The sequence below is a fragment of the Coregonus clupeaformis genome, chromosome 11 (assembly GCF_020615455.1).
Source record: "Coregonus clupeaformis isolate EN_2021a chromosome 11, ASM2061545v1, whole genome shotgun sequence".
Lineage (NCBI taxonomy): Eukaryota > Metazoa > Chordata > Actinopteri > Salmoniformes > Salmonidae > Coregonus > Coregonus clupeaformis.
Genome location: NC_059202.1, coordinates 3,675,432 through 3,691,549, shown reverse-complemented (window position 1 = coordinate 3,691,549; position 16,118 = coordinate 3,675,432). Strand labels below are relative to the sequence as shown.

Genomic DNA, 16,118 nt, shown 5'->3' with positions numbered 1-16,118 from the left:
AAAAGAGCAGGTGTCCTTAATGTTTTGTACACTCAGTGTACATACACACTACTGGAGCTCAATCAGAACTCCATAGCTCTTGCTCCTCTATCTCTCTCTCAGTTTCCCAGCGTGGTGGTGATTGATGGGGGTGTCTAGGAAGCCCAGTCGCTCCCCAGCCCAGAGAGTACAGGGCCAGGCAGGAGCCACTGAAGAGTCATGCAGGCTTAATGGGAAAACAGTAAGAGTGTATGGCCGAGACAGTGTTAATCTATCACCAAAACCTGAATCTGGGTTGACGTTGTTGACTGTGCCACGGAAGAAGAGATTCTAAGGACCAATCATTATTGGGCCTGCTGTTGTTGTATATAAGTAGCAATATTGAGTCCAACACGACATAGTATATAGTGACATTACACAGTTGAATCGATTGGTATGCAAGTGTATACACAGAACTAGTGTGTGTCGGAGCTGCGAAAGAATGCTGTTGTCCTCTCTCATCCCTCTCAATGCCTCACATAGCTCAAACACACACATGCACACATACATGCACACACACTCTCTCTCTCTATACCCCCCTCCCATTCACAAAAACACACACTTTACACACACACACCCCACACACACACACATTAAGACAGCAGTGTGTGTAGAAGCGTTATTAATGGGTAAAGGAGAGGATAACCCACCCATTTTCTGAGTGTAATCCTGTGAACAGCCTGTGCTGTGGACCATCATCTCCTCTCACACATCCAAATCTGCATTAGCAGGAAGCCAGCGAGATTAAACCAGATCAATGCTCATCACACAGTGGGAGAGCGAGGAGGAAGTATTAATAGCCAACTTTGAACACCCCTGATCACTAACTTGTATGATTATATTAGTGTGACATAAAACAATAAACTGAAATCTATGATTATCTCTTATTTACATGGAAAATATTAACAATATTGGGAGTTAATTCCCCAAATCTATATCTCACAGTACAATATTGACGCATTAACAGGGGTGTGTAATGGACTAAAATGTAAATGCATGATTATCTGGTATTCCATTTTTAATATCAACAAGTACGATTATTTTAAGGACCATAAAAAGTTTAGGGACTAAATTAAGGATTTTGAGAGATGCAGTCAATGTTACGCACCCCGAGAAATTCATCATAAGCAACTTAACACGCATTCATGCAATTTAAGATTCAAATCGGTTGATTAACCTCTACGGGATCGGTGTCCCGTATACGGGACATTTGAGCTAAAAAATACCATGCAAATGTTTGAGGAGAGTGCACAACAACAAAAAACCTATCACGGCAACTGGTTTGATACATTCACCTCTGAAGGTAAAAAATTTACTTTCATTCAGTAATCTTGCTCTGATTTGTCATCCTGAGGGTCCCAGAGATAAAAATGTAGCATAGTTTTGTTTGATAAAATCCATTTTCATATTCAAATGTCTCTGGCTCCACACATACCCCGCCCGGCTATCTAGATGTGTGAAAGTTAGTGTATAAGCTAATGATCCATCAGGTATGACATTCCTGGGTGTGTGTAAACGTACATTTTGTATTACCATATCATTTTTGAATGTTCTCTATAGTTATGTACTTGAAAATGTATCAATTGACCAATTCTGCACATTTGGGCAGACTTGATACAAAATAGTCCAGAATTGCAATGCTTCACTGGATCAATCTGAAACTTTGCACACACACTGCTGCCATCTAGTCACCAAAGTCTAAATTGCACCTAAACTGCAATATTATATTGTGGCCTTTCTCTTGCATTTCAAAGATGATGGAACAAATAAATAAATAGAAAACACATGTGTTTTTGTTTGAATTATCTTTTACCAGATCTAATGTGTTATTTTCTCCTACATTAATTTCACATTTCATATCCTTGCTTCAGGTCCTGAGCTACAGGCAGTTAGATTTGGATATGTCATTTTAAGTGAAAATTGAAAAAAAGGGTCAGATCCTTAAGAGGTTAAAATGCAATCCTAGCTTCCTGGGGCACAAAGGACGCAATAATTAAACGCTACACATTTTGAACAATTTGAACCTCTCGACAGTGTTGACATAGAGAACAAGTACATTTAAATGGCTTCTCATGGTTTCTATCCTGAGCTTCGCTGTACTGTGTGTGTGTGTGTGTGTGACCTCTAGCACTACTATTGACTCCAGCATCACCACTATCCCATCCTCCTTCTCAGTGCACAAGACTATGTATCCTTATTAGTCCCCAGCATTAAGCTTGACCCCAACACTGACGATAAGGAGAGGAGGACCACATCCATTAGTTCCATAGAGAAGTTAACAACAGTAAATTGGCAATCAGACCATGCAATGAGAACATTGTAGAGACACACTGAGGAGGTAGTCGGACCACAGCAATGGAAACCATAACAAAAGCATGTAATATGTGCTCCAACTACAGTGGCAATACAACAAATGGAATGCTAAGCAGTCAGCCGCAGACACAGATAGTCTTTCAAACATCTGCCTTGCTTGTGGGCACGCACGCACACACACACATGCACACACACACTGGCGGAGTGGTGCCAGGAAAATAACCTGTTCCTCAGCGTAAAAAAAACTACAGGAGACAGAAGAGGGAGCACGCCCCCATCCACATTGACGTGGCCGCAGAGGAGAGGGTAAAAAGCTTCAAGTTCCTTGGCGTGAACATCAAATCAACGTTTATTCGTCGTGTACACGGTTTTGTTATTGCAGGTGCAGTGAAATGCTTCAATAGTGCAGCAATATCTAGCAATAGCAGACCTGAAATGGTGAGGACCTGAAATGGTCCCACCACACTGACACCGTTGTGGAGAAGGCGCAACAGCGTCTCTACAACCTCAGGCGGCTGAAGAAATTCAGCATGTCTCCTAAGACCCTCACAAACTCCTACAGCTGCACCATTGAGAACATTCTGTCTGGCTGCATCACCGCCTAGTACGACAACTGCACTGCCCTCAAACGAATGGCTCTCCAGAGGGTGGTGCGGTCAGCCCAGCGCATCACCGGGTGAACACTGCCTGCCATCCAGGACATTTACAGCACACTGGGTCAAAGGAAGGCCAAGAATATCATAAGGACCTCAGCCAACCGAGTCATGGTCTGTTCACTGTGCTACCATCTAGTAGACAGAGACAGTACAGGTGTATCAAAGCCGGGACCAAAAGACTGAAAAACTGCTTCTATCTCCTGGCCATCAGACTGTAGAACAGCCATCGAGCCATCTCTTGTAGTAAGAGACAAAGATACACACCTCATTCACTAGCAGACTCCTGTACTCACATATACACTCACACACACGCATACGCCCATACTTACAAACACACGCACATACACACACATACGCTGCCAACGCTGCCGTCCCACATATATAGAGACATTAAACACCTGTTTATTTTATACTGTTTTTACACACCGCGTATTTGTATTTATATACTGGATTCTCACTGTAATATATCTACTGCTGTACATAGCATTCTTACTATATATTTTGGTGTATACATATATTGCATTTGCATTCGTTCTGACATTCTTGATTTCTTGTCTCTAGTTTTTGATGATTTTATTATTTGTGTACTTGTTTGACATTTTACTGCACTGTTATGTGCTGATAACACACGCATTTTGCTGCACCCACTATAACATCTGCTAAACTGTGTAAGTGACCAATAGACGTTGATGTCCTACTCTCTGATAATATCAACGCCTACACCCTTTGATGGACTTGGTTTTAACAACCTCTCATTCAAACTGAGACAAGTTCCCAGTACATTCAATGTGCTGCCAATAGCTTCAAGTGATGCTTTGTTTTGATAATTAGCCAGACTTTGAGCCAGCTTCAAATATCTCCCTTCAATCTTCAATCAAACTGCCATTTCATCTTTTGACAGAAGTCCCTTACAACACAACATGTTACCCAATTACCGCAATTATATATTTTTGCCCTTACTGAAATTCCTATCAAGACGTTTCACTAAGCAACTCTGCTAGCCATTTCTCCACAGCAAAATCTCTTTGTCCACAAACACTAAAACTTCCAGAGCTTTTTCTATAGCCTGTGTCTTGTTTTTTATCAGCTCTTCTCGGGGGCTGAAAGTTAAGCCGCAACCATTGTTATGCTCAATTAATTGGATCAGTTAATGGTGCAAAAAGTAGAAAATTCAATATACTGTAGATGCAGTGCCTTCAGAAAGTTTTCACACCCCTTGTCTTTTTCCACATTTTGTTGTGCTACAAGGTGGGATTAAAATGGATTTGATTGTAATCTACACAAAATACTCTGCAATGTCAACGTGGGAGAAAAATTCAAACATTTGTAAAAAAAAAAATCATTTGGCAGCGATTACAGCTGTGAGTCTTTCTAGGTAAGTCTCTAAGAGCTTTGCACACCTGGAATGTACAATATTTGCACTTTTTTTTCTTTCTCCAAGCTCTGTCAAGTTGGTTGATGATCATCGCTAGACAGCCATTTTCAAGTCCTGCCATCGATTTTCAAGCCGATTTAAGTCAAAACTGTAACTAGGACACTCAGGAACATTCAATGTCTTCTTGGTAAGCAACTCCAGCTTATATTTGGCCTTGTGTTTTAGGTTATTGTCCTGCTGAAAGGTGAATTTGTCTACCAGTGTCTGTTGGAAAACAGACTGAACCAGGTTTTCCTCCAGAATTTTGCCTGTGCTTACCTCTATTCCGTTTCTTTTAATCCTAAAAATCTCCCTAGTCCTTTATATTAATAACATTCCACCCATGAGGACACTATTCATTCGACTGCAGGAAAGGGCTACAGCGATGTTCGTGATTGGAACATAACAGAAGAATGCTTGCTTAATCAATAGCAGCAAATCGATTCTAGCCCACAGGGAAAATGCCAACAGGGAGGATGTGAAGCATGTCAAGGTGACGCTGAGGAAAAACTTAAACAAAGATGTTTCTGGAATGACAGACAGAGGTTGTGGCTCTGCAATGTCTTAATCATGAATAGTTAACCTCTATGTTGATCTGTCAACTGCATTCCAAAATAACAAAAGTCTAGCTAGAATAGAATAGAATTAGACAAATAGAACAATAGACAGGATCTAATGCAGACACAGATGCTCACACACACGCAAACACAACCCCCCTCCAACTGCTTGTGAATGTATTGAGAATGTACTTCAAGCAGAAAGGAGCTATGAATGTGGAAACTAGGGCCCACCACAGAGAGGTAAACATGAACACACACGGGCGTGCGCATACACACATACACACATGCGCGCACACACACAAACACACACACCAGCCACAGCTGGAGTTTCTTTACAAATTGAATAAATGCAGATGGCATGGCATTGTGAAATTGTTTTCCATATTAAATATACAGCCCCAGATTCACAAATTACACATGAAATAAGATCAGGTCTCATTCCAATTCATTTCACATCACAGGGGGAATATGCTAATGTTTAGTTGGGGGAGAGGCAGCGAGAAAATGGGAAATTGGATTAAATACAGCCTGAGGCAACTAGGGAAGAGGATGACTAGAACTAGAGCGCTGGAGTTTTCTGACAAACAGGCTGAGCTCAGGTGCCGTATGTATCAAGCATCAAAGAGTGCTGATCTAGGATCAGGTCCCTCCCTGACCATGTAATTTTTTCATTGTGATCTAGAATGCATTCCTACTCTGAAACGCTTGATAAATATCAGCCCATGTGATTACTACAAGCTAAAACACAGCTCCACGTCTCCACTCCAAACCACCACCACCCTGCCCACAGACATAAAAAAGGCAGGGGAATCACTCCAGTCCAATTTGCTCAATATTTCTCAAATCTCCTGCCCCTTCCAATACGATAAACAGATTCCAGCACAGGGGCAGGAAAAAGCTGTGGTCAAAGAGAATCAGCTAATACATTATATTCCGTGAAACTAAGCTACTAATGCTGATGGCCTTTGTGGAGACACAATCTTTACACAGGACTAATGAAGAGCTCCCTCTGCCTCTATCCAAAATGACACCTTATCAGTTCACTGACTTCTCCTGCAGTCTCTCTCTGCTGATGACACAGCTGCTAGTGTAGAGGTGACATAGAGAGACTACAGTACCATGGACAGCTCACTCTCTCCTGGATCCCATAGGGCTGTCTGGGGGTGTAGACAAGAGGCCACTGGGCCACACACATACCAACTTCAGCCACACCGGTCACCTAATATCCCTATGGGCCTCCATGCCATAGCTACCTGTTTCACCACACAGCCATATTGGAAAAAGCTAACCCAAGCAAACCACATGCAGTACAGAATACTAAAGGTGAAGGACTGTTGGTGCAAAACACACTTAAAATAAAATGCGGCAGACAATGTGCTTCAACACAAAAAGAGGCATGTGTGATGGGTTGTCTGCTTTTTAAAGGATACAAATAAAAAAGACCAGCCCACAAAGAAGCAGACAGGACTGTCTGGCAAGCTAGTCATAAGAAATTGTTAATCTTTAATCAGGCAGAGACAAGTTGGCAGATGAATAGTCCTTGCCTCACAACATCAATATCTAAGATTATTCATATGTTCTCAAGAAAGATGTTGCATAAACATGATTAATTCCCAATAAATAATTATGATTTGGAAATATACAGTTGAAGTCGGAAGTTTACATACACTTAGGTTGGAGTCATTAAAACTTGTTTTTCAACCACTCCACAAATGTCTTGTTAACAAACTATAGTTTTGGCAAGTCGGTTAGGACATCTACTTTGTGCATGACACAAGTAATTTTTCCAACAATTGTTTACAGACGGATTATTTCACTTATAATTCACTGTATCACAATTCCATTGGGTCAGAAGTTTACATACACTAAGTTGACTGTGCCTTTAAACAGCTTGGAAAATTCCAGAAAATGATGTCATGGCTTTAGAAGCTTCTGATAGGCTAATTGACATCATTTGAGTCAATTGGAGGTGTACCTGTGGATGTATTTCAAGGCCTACCTTCAAACTCAGTGCCTCTTTGCTTGACATCATGGGAAAATCAAAAGAAATCAGCCAAGACCTCAGCAAAAGAATTGTAGAACTCCAAAAGTCTGGTTCATCCTTGGGAGCAATTTCCAAACGCCTGAAGGTACCACGTTCATCGGTACAAACAATAGTACACAAGTATAAACACCATGGGACCACGCAGCCGTCATACTGCTCAGGAAGGAGACGCGTTCTGTCTCCTAGAGATGAACATACTTTGGTGCGGAAAGTGCAAATCAATCCCAGAACAACAGCAAAGGACCTTGTGAAGATGCTGGAGGAAACAGGTACAAAATTATCTATATCCACAGTAAAACGAATCCTATATCGACATAACCTGAAAGGCCGCTCAGCAAGGAAGAAGCCACTACTCCAAATCTGCCATAAAAAAGCCAGACTACGGTTTGCAACTGCACATGGGGACAAAGATCGTACTTTTTGGAGAAATGTCCTCTGGTCTGATGAAAAATAGAACTGTTTGGCCATAATGACTATCATTATGTTTGGAGGAAAAAGGGGAATGCTTGCAAGCCGAAGAACACCATCCCAACTGTGAAGCAAGGGGGTGGCAGCATCATGCTGTGGGGGTGCTTTGCAGCAAGAGGGACTGGTGAAATTCACAAAATAGATGGCATCATGAGGAAGGAAAATTATGTGGATATATTGAAGCAAAATCCCCTACCCTCTTGTGTTTGTGTGGCGCGGTCGCAGTCCGCGCCTTTGGGGGGGGGTACTGTCACGCCCTGGCTCTGGGGACTCTTAAATGTTGAGCCAGGGTGTGGATTTTCTGTTTAGTTTTCTATGTTTTTTGTTCTAGATCGTTTAGTTCTATGTTGGCCAGGGTGGTTCCCAATCAGAGGCAGCTGTAGCTCGTTGTCTCTGATTGGGGACCATACTTAGGCAGCCTGTTGGCACCAGTTAGTTTGTGGGATCTTGATCCGTAAAGGTTTGGTGTGTGTAACCTCAGGACTTCACGTATCGTTGGTTTGTTGTTTTGGTTTTGTTCGTGTGTTAAGTACTAATTAAAGATGTACGCTTATCACGCTGCGCCTTGGTTCCACGAGTCATCAGTCAACGTGCGTGACAAAGACATCAGTCAGGAAGTTAAAGCATGGTCGCAAATGGGTCTTCTAAATGGACAATGACCGCAAGCATACTACCAAAGTTGTGGAAAAATGGCTTAAGGACAACAAAGTCAAGGTATTGGAGTGGCCATTACAAAGCCCTGACCTCAATCCTATAGAACATTTGTGGGCAGAACTGAAAAAGCGTGCGAGAGCAAGGAGGCCTACAAACCTGACTCAGTTACACCAGCTCTGTCAGGAAGAATGGGCCAAAATTCACCCAACTTATTGTGGGAAGCTTGTGGAAGGCTACACAAAACGTTTGACCCAAGTTAAACAATTTAAAGGCAATGCTACCAAATACTAATTGAGTGTATGTAAACTTCTGACCCACTGGGAATGTGATGAAATAAATAAAAGCTGAAATAAATAATTATCTCTACTATTATTCTGACATTTCACATTCTTAAAATAACTGACCCAAGACAGGGAATTTTTACTAGGATTAAATGTCAGGAATTGTGAAAAACTGAGTTTAAATGTATTTGGCTAAGGTGTATGTAAACTTCCGACTTCAACTGTACATACAGACAGACGCGTACACAACAATGAACACATGTGGTGTATCGAACAACAACGACTTTATGCAAACTGGAAACCACATATCCTGAGGCTGCATTTATTGTAGCCGGGGATTTTAACAAAGCAAATTTGAGGACTAGGCTGCCGAAGTTCTATCAGCATATCGACTGTTGTACTCGGGCTGCTAAAATCCTCAACCATTGCTATTCGAACTTCCGGGGTGGCTACAAGGCCCTCCCACGCCCTTCCTTTCGGCAAATCTGACCACGACTCAATTTTGCTCCTCCCTTCCTATAGGCAGAAACTCAAACAGGAAGTACCCGTGCTAAGGACTATCCAATGCTGGTCTGACCAATCGAAATCAACGCATCAAGATTGTTTTGATTACGCGGACTGGGATATGTTCCGGGTAGCTTGCGAAAATAATTTAGACGAATACACTGAAACGGTGACTGAGTTTATCAGGAAGTGTATAGGAGATGTTATGCCCACTGTGACTATTAAAACCTACCCTAACCAGAAACCGTGGATAGATGGCAGAATTCGCGCGAAATTGAAAGCACGAACCACCGCATTTAACCATGGCAAGGTGACTGGGAATATGGCAGAATAAAAACAGTGTAGCTACTCACTCCGCAAGGCAATTAAACTGGTAAAACATCAGTATAGAGACAAAGTGGAGTCGCAATTCAATGGCTCAGACACGAGACGTATGTGGCAGGGTCTACAGACAATCACAGACTACAAAAGGAAAACCAGCTACGTCGCCGACACCGACGTCTCGCTTCCATACAAGCTAAACACCTTCTTCGCCCGCTTTGAGGATAACACAGTGCCACCGATGCGGCCCACTACCAAGGACTGTGGGTTCTCCTTCTTCGTAGCCAACGTGAGTAAGACATTTAAGCATGTTAACCCCCGCAAGTCTGCCGGCCCAGACGGCATCCCTAGCCGCGTCCTCAGAGCATGCGCAGACCAGCTGGCTGGTGTGTTTACGGACATATTCAATCTCTCCCTATCGCAGTCTGCTGTCCCAACATGCTTCAAGATGGCCACCATTGTTCCTGTACCCAAGAAAGCAAAGGTAACTGAACTAAATGACTATCGCCCCGTAGCACTCACCTCTGTCATCATGAAGTGCTTTGAGAGACTAGTCAAGGATCATATCACCTCTACCTTTGTCACAACATCGGCCGAGGCTGCCTCCCCTCCTTGTTCGGGCAGGCTTCGGCGTTCGTCGTCACCGGCTTACTAACCACTGCCGCCCCAATCATCATCACATTTGTCTTGTCTTGTTAATCACACACACCTGGTTCTAATATCCTCATTAGTCTGTGTATAAGTGTTCCCCCTGCCCCCTTGTCCTTGTGGGTGATTGTCAGTTGTGAGAGTAGTATAGCTCGGTGGAGCTACTCGTAACATATTGTTGCCAGGGTAGATTTTCCCCTGTGCCTATGTATTATTGGATTCTACCGTTACAGTGTATTTGCCAGGGATGAGAGTTTCCCCTGTGCCTGTTTCGTTGATCGCTATTTTAGCGCATTTATATGTCAACGATGGAATAAACTCTGTATTCGGTGATTACCCTCCTGCGCCTGACTCCTTTCATCACACTCGTCACAACCTTACCTGTCACCCTAGACCCACTTCAATTTGCTTACTGCCCCAATAGATCCACAGACGATGCAATCGCCATCACACTGCACACTGCCCTATCCCATCTGGACAAGAGGAATACCTATGTAAGAATGCTGTTCATTGACTATAGCTCAGCATTCAACACCATAGTACCCTCCAAGCTCATCATTAAGCTCGAGACCCTGGGTCTGAACCCCGCCCTGTGCAATTGGGTCCTGGACTTCCTGACGGGCCGCCCCCAGGTGGTGAAGGTAGGAAACAACATCTCCACTTCGCTGATCCTCAACACTGGGGCCCCACAAGGGTGCGTGCTCAGCCCCCTCCTGTACTCCCTGTTCACCCATGACTGCGTGGCCAATCACGCCTCCAACTCAATCATCAAGTTTGCAGACGACACAACAGTAATAGGCTTGATTACTAACAATGACGAGACAGCCTACAGGGAGGAGGTGAGGGCTCTGGGAGTGTGGTGCCAGGAAAATAACCTCTCACTCAACGTCAACAAAACAAAGGAGATGATCGTGGACTTCAGGAAACAGCAGAGGGTGCACCCCCCTATCCACATCGACGGGACCGCAGTGGAGAAGGTGGAAAGCTTCAAGTTCCTTGGCGTACACATCACTAACAAACTTAAATGGTCCACCCACGCAGACAGTGTGGTGAAGAAGGCGCAACAGAGCCTTTGAAAAGAAGGTTGACGACATCCGATCCTCGTTTGTTAAGTCTAATGACACTGCTGGTCCTGCTCACACTGCCCTACCCTATGCTTTGACTTCTTTCTCCCCTCTCTCTCCAGATAAAATCCTGCGACTTGTGACTGCAGGCCGCCCAACAACCTGCCCGCTTGACCCCATCCCCTCCTCCCTTCTCCAGACCATCTCCGGTGACCTTCTCCCCTACCTCACCTCGCTGATCAACTCATCCTTGACCGCTGGCCATGTCCCTTCCGTCTTCAAGAGAGCGAGAGTTGCTCCCCTTCTCAAAAAACCAACACTCGAACCCCACTGATGTCAACAACTACAGACCAGTATCCCTTCTTTCTTTTCTTTCCAAAGCTATTGAGCGTGCCGTCTTTAGCCAACTCTCTTGCTATCGCTCTCAGAATGACCTTCTTGATCCAAACCAATCAGGTTTCAGGACTGGTCATTCAACTGAGACTGCTCTTCTCTGTGTCACGGAGACTCTCCGCACTGCTAAAGCTAACTCTCTCCCTCTGCTCTTGTCCTTCTAGACCTGTCTGCTGCCTTTGATACTGTGAACCATCAGATCCTCCTCTCCACCCTCTCCGAGCTGGGCATCTCCGGCGCGGCTCACTCCTGGATTGCGTCCTACCTGACCGGTCGCTCCTACCAAGTGGCGTGGCGAGAAGCTGTCTCCGCACCACGTGCTCTCACCACTGGTGTCCCCAGGGCTCAGTTCTAGGCCCTCTCCTTTTCTCCCTATACACCAAGTCACTTGGCTCTGTCATATCCTCACATGGCCTTTCCTATCATTGCTACGCTGACGATACACAACTAATCTTCTCCTTTCCCCCCTTCTGATAACCAGGTGGCGAATCGCATCTCTGCATGTCTGGCAGACATATCAGTATGGATGACGGATCACCACCTCAAGCTGAACCCTGGCAAGACGGAGCTGCTCTTCCTCCCGGGGAAGGACTGCCCGTTCCATGATCTCGCCATCACGGTTGACAACTCCGCTGTGTCCTCCTCCCAGAGTGCGAAGAGCCTAGGCGTGACCCTGGACAACACCCTGTCGTTCTCCCGCCAACATCAAGGCGGTGACCCGCTCCTGCAGGTTCATGCTCTACAACATTCGGAGAGTACGACCCTGCCTTACACAGGAAGCGGCACAGGTCCTAATCCAGGCACTTGTCATCTCCCGTCTGGACTACTGCAACTCGCTGTTGGCTGGCCTCCCTGCCTGTGCCATTAAACCCCTACAACTCATCCAGAATGCCGCAGCCCGTCTGGTGTTCAACCTTCCCAAGTTCTCTCACGTCACCCCCCTCCTCCGCACACTCCACTGGCTTCCAGTTGAAGCTCGCATCCGCTACAAGACCATGGTGCTTGCCTATGGAGCAGTGAGGGGAACGGCACCTCTGTACCTTCAGGCTCTGATCAGTCCCTACACCCAAACGAGGGCATTGCGTTCATCCACCTCTGGCCTGCTGGCTCCCTTCCTCTGCGGAAGCATAGCTCCCGCTCAGCCCAGTCAAAACTGTTCGCTGCTCTGGCACCCCAATGGTGGAACAAGCTCCCTCACGACGCCAGGACAGCGGAGTCACTCACCACCTTCCGGAGACATTTGAAACCCCACCTCTTTAAGGAATACCTGGGATAGGATAAAGTGTTCCTTCTAACCCCCCCCCCAAATTGTAAAGTGGTTATCCCACTGGCTATAGGGTGAACGCACCAATTTGTGAGTCGCTCTGGCTAAGAGCGTCTGCTAAATGACGTTAATGTGCCCTTGAGCAAGGCACTTAACCCTAATTGCTCCTGTAAGTCGCTCTGGATAAGAGCGTCTGCTAAATGACTAAAATGTAAATGTAAATGTTTTCAACCTCAGGAGGCTGAAGAAATTTGGCTTGGCACCTAAAACCTTCACAAACTTTTACAGATTTACAATTGAGAGCATCCTGTCAGGCTGTATCACCGCCTGGTACGGCAACTGCACCGCCCCCAAACATAGGGCTTTCCAAAGGGTGGTGCGTTCTACCGAACGCATTACCGGGGGCAAACTACCCACCCTCCAGGACACCTACAGCACATGATGTCACAGGAAGGCCAAAAAGATCATCAAGGACATCAACCACCCAAGCCACTGCCTGTTCACCCCGCTATCATCCAGAAGGCGAGGTCAGTACAGGTGCATCAAAGCTGGGACAGAGAGAATGAAAACCAGCTTCTATCTCAAGGCCATCAGACTGTTAAATAGCCATCACTAGCACATTAGAGGCTGCTGCTGCCTATTGAAATCACTGGCCACTTTAAGAAATGGAACACTAGTCACTTTAATAATGTTTACATATCTTGCATTACTCATCTCATATGCATATACTGTATTCTATAATATTCTACTGTATCTTAGTCCATGCCGCTCTGTCATTGCTTGTCCATATATGTATATATTCTTAAATTCCATTCCCTACTCAGATTTGTGTGTATTGGGTATATGTTGTGAAAATGTTAGATATTACTTGTTAGATATTACTGCACTGTCAGAGCTAGAAGCACAAGCATTTCGCTACACCCGCAATAACATCTGATAAACACATGTATGTGACAAATAAAATTTGATTTGATTTGACAACAATAGGCTATTCAAACAAAATCCCTACAAGTTTTTCACATGAACATCATTGAACACTGGGCACACTGGAAAACTGAAACTACAACCAAAATAAATTATTGGCCCCTGTGCCAACATGATCCCTGTAATGGGCCAAACTCTGTAAGCAACAACAACTCTCACACGCTGCTGTACATCACAATCAAACACTGGCACTATAAAACCAAAGCAAATCCTTAGTCACAGTGCCAAGTTCCAACATCATCTCTGTAAGGGCCCCAACTCTAGGGGCCCTAACACTAGGGGCCACACAACAACTGTCAACACAATTACACTGCAGGGTTTCATATAGTTTCTCTCTCCCTCCAAGAATGCCAGAGGTTGTTTCCTGAGCGTGGCATGCAGTGCCTCTCCAAATCCCTGGGAGTGAGTGAATGAATAAGAGGGGGATTAAAGGTCTAATGCCAGCAGATGAGAAAGAAAGAGAGAGAGAGAGAGAGAGAGAGAGAGAGAGAGAGAGAGAGAGAGAGAGAGAGAGAGAGAGAGAGAGAGAGAGAGAGAGAGAGAGAGAGCAAGAGAGAGAGAGAGCGAGAGAGAGAGAGAGAGAGAGAGCAAGAGAGAGAGAGAGAGAGAGAGAGAGAGAGAGAGAGAGAGAGAGAGAGAGAGAGAGAAAGAGAGAGAGAGAGAGAGCAAGAGAGAGAGAGAGCAGAGAGAGAGAGAGAGAGAGAGAGCAAGAGAGAGAGAGAGAGAGAGAGAGAGAGAGAGAGAGAGAGAGAGAGAGAGAGAGAGAGAGAGAGAGAGAGATCACACTGGATCTCCACTCCAAAATGATTAATGTTGGAAACAACTTCACAGCCGAGTCTACATAGAGTATGTCTATGGAGGCCATAACTCTCTGTTGATTGGAGTCTATTTAAGAAATCAATTAATAAGTCAGTAATACCCAACAGTTATTTGGCCTTAATTAAAATAGCTGTTCAAAGTTCATATAGCTGTTAGAGTTATACATAAACATGAGGTTCATAATATCACCATATGAGCATGTCATCATGACAAATAATTTGTACCTGTTGAATGTATTGTAGCTAGTCTGTTCTAAAAGCTTTTTCTGACCAGTCGATATATCCTAATGTATATTATGCTCTTTTGGGGCATTACTGAGGGATGGTGACTGCAGGGAGACTTGTAATTCAGCTATCCAGATGGTCGTAAAATAATGCGCTATTAAGTGCCATATAATGCATGCGTAATATACATTTTTCCATTAAATTGTGGCATTACCACACAGGAGACATGCACCCAGTTAAGTGCAGATTTAGTACACAGTACTCACCTCGTTTATCTTGTATTTTGACAGTGATTTCGACGAACGGTTCAGTCTCCCTGTCCAGGCGCATGGCTACCACGATATCTCCACTCTCCTTGCCCACGTTGATTGGGGTAATATCTGTCTTCGGGTAAACCAGCTCAAAGGAGGCTGCCTGAAACCTGGCTGGGCTCAGGCTCATAACGACAGAACCGATGCTTGCATCTTCGGAGACATTGAGGAAGACGATGCTATCAGAGTCTAACAATGCCCTATTCATCCGCCCTGCCCTGCCCAGGCTGCCCAACTCCCCTGTCTGGCCTGGGCGCAGTGGGCACCACTGTCGTGGGGTAACCGTGACCTCAACACCCTTACTGATTCTGCAGGGCCAACCGTGGTCTTTAGAAAAAACATAGAACTTGATTGCAGATGGAAGGCCAAGTAGGGAGTCCATCAGCAAAACTTCGCCAGTTTTTGGTACCACGTAGAAACTGCCGTTTTTGGGAACGGAGAAGTATGTCAACTCTGCGTTCTTTCCACAGTCTGCGTCAAGAGCCTCCATCGTGTGAACTACAGACCGGAGTGGAGTCGCGTCATTCAAAGTTAACTTTAAGTCTGCATTGCGAAAAGTGGGTTCGTGGTCGTTGATGTCCAAAACGTACACTTTCACCGACGCAACCTCAAAGACAACATGGCCCGCTGATACGCATGTTTGGCAACACAAACATATACTCAGTAGGTATTCGAAGTGCTCTTCCCTGTCCAAAATCCTGGAAGTTTTAAGTAATATAGTTCCCCGTTTGTGGTGGGAAAAGACGTGGAAATCCTCGCTACCATTCCCATAGAGTTTCAAGTGCATTCCCGATTCTGGACACCATTTTTGCGCGTTGATGCGCTTAACAGGAATGCTTAGTCCATTCACTTTTGATGCCTTCGGTGAGTTCTCAAACACATGCCCATGAAAGAAAGGCAGTCGATCATCCGTTTTATATCCAAAAACAAACGTCAGACAGTAAGTCAGTAAAATACAACAAATCATGGTGGTAACAAGTTGTACCACCGAGTGGTTCAGGAGTTTCAATTGTGACAGCAAATCATTGAAAGACAAAAAAAAATTCCCCCGTCTGGTAAAATCAAAAAGCTGTCACATATTTGCCGGACGTCTCCTCCATGAATTGACCTGAGTCTGCTGAACTTTCACCTTAGTATCCGGTGAGATCTGCCGACTGTCTGTCGCTGTTCCGTTCAGC

The 16,118-nt window shown here is 44.7% G+C and overlaps 1 protein-coding gene across 1 annotated transcript in view; it reads right to left on the bottom strand.

The window, feature by feature from the left end:
* Positions 1–15,541, bottom strand: part of LOC121576983 (neural-cadherin-like) — a 132,783-nt gene extending 117,242 nt beyond the window's left edge. Inside the window, exon 1 of the mRNA XM_041890635.2 lies at positions 14,896–15,541. Within this exon, the coding sequence (XP_041746569.2) occupies positions 14,896–15,430 (535 nt within the window). The 5' untranslated portion in view covers positions 15,431–15,541. The remainder of the gene's footprint in view (positions 1–14,895) is intronic.
* Between the last annotated feature and the right edge of the window lie 577 nt (positions 15,542–16,118).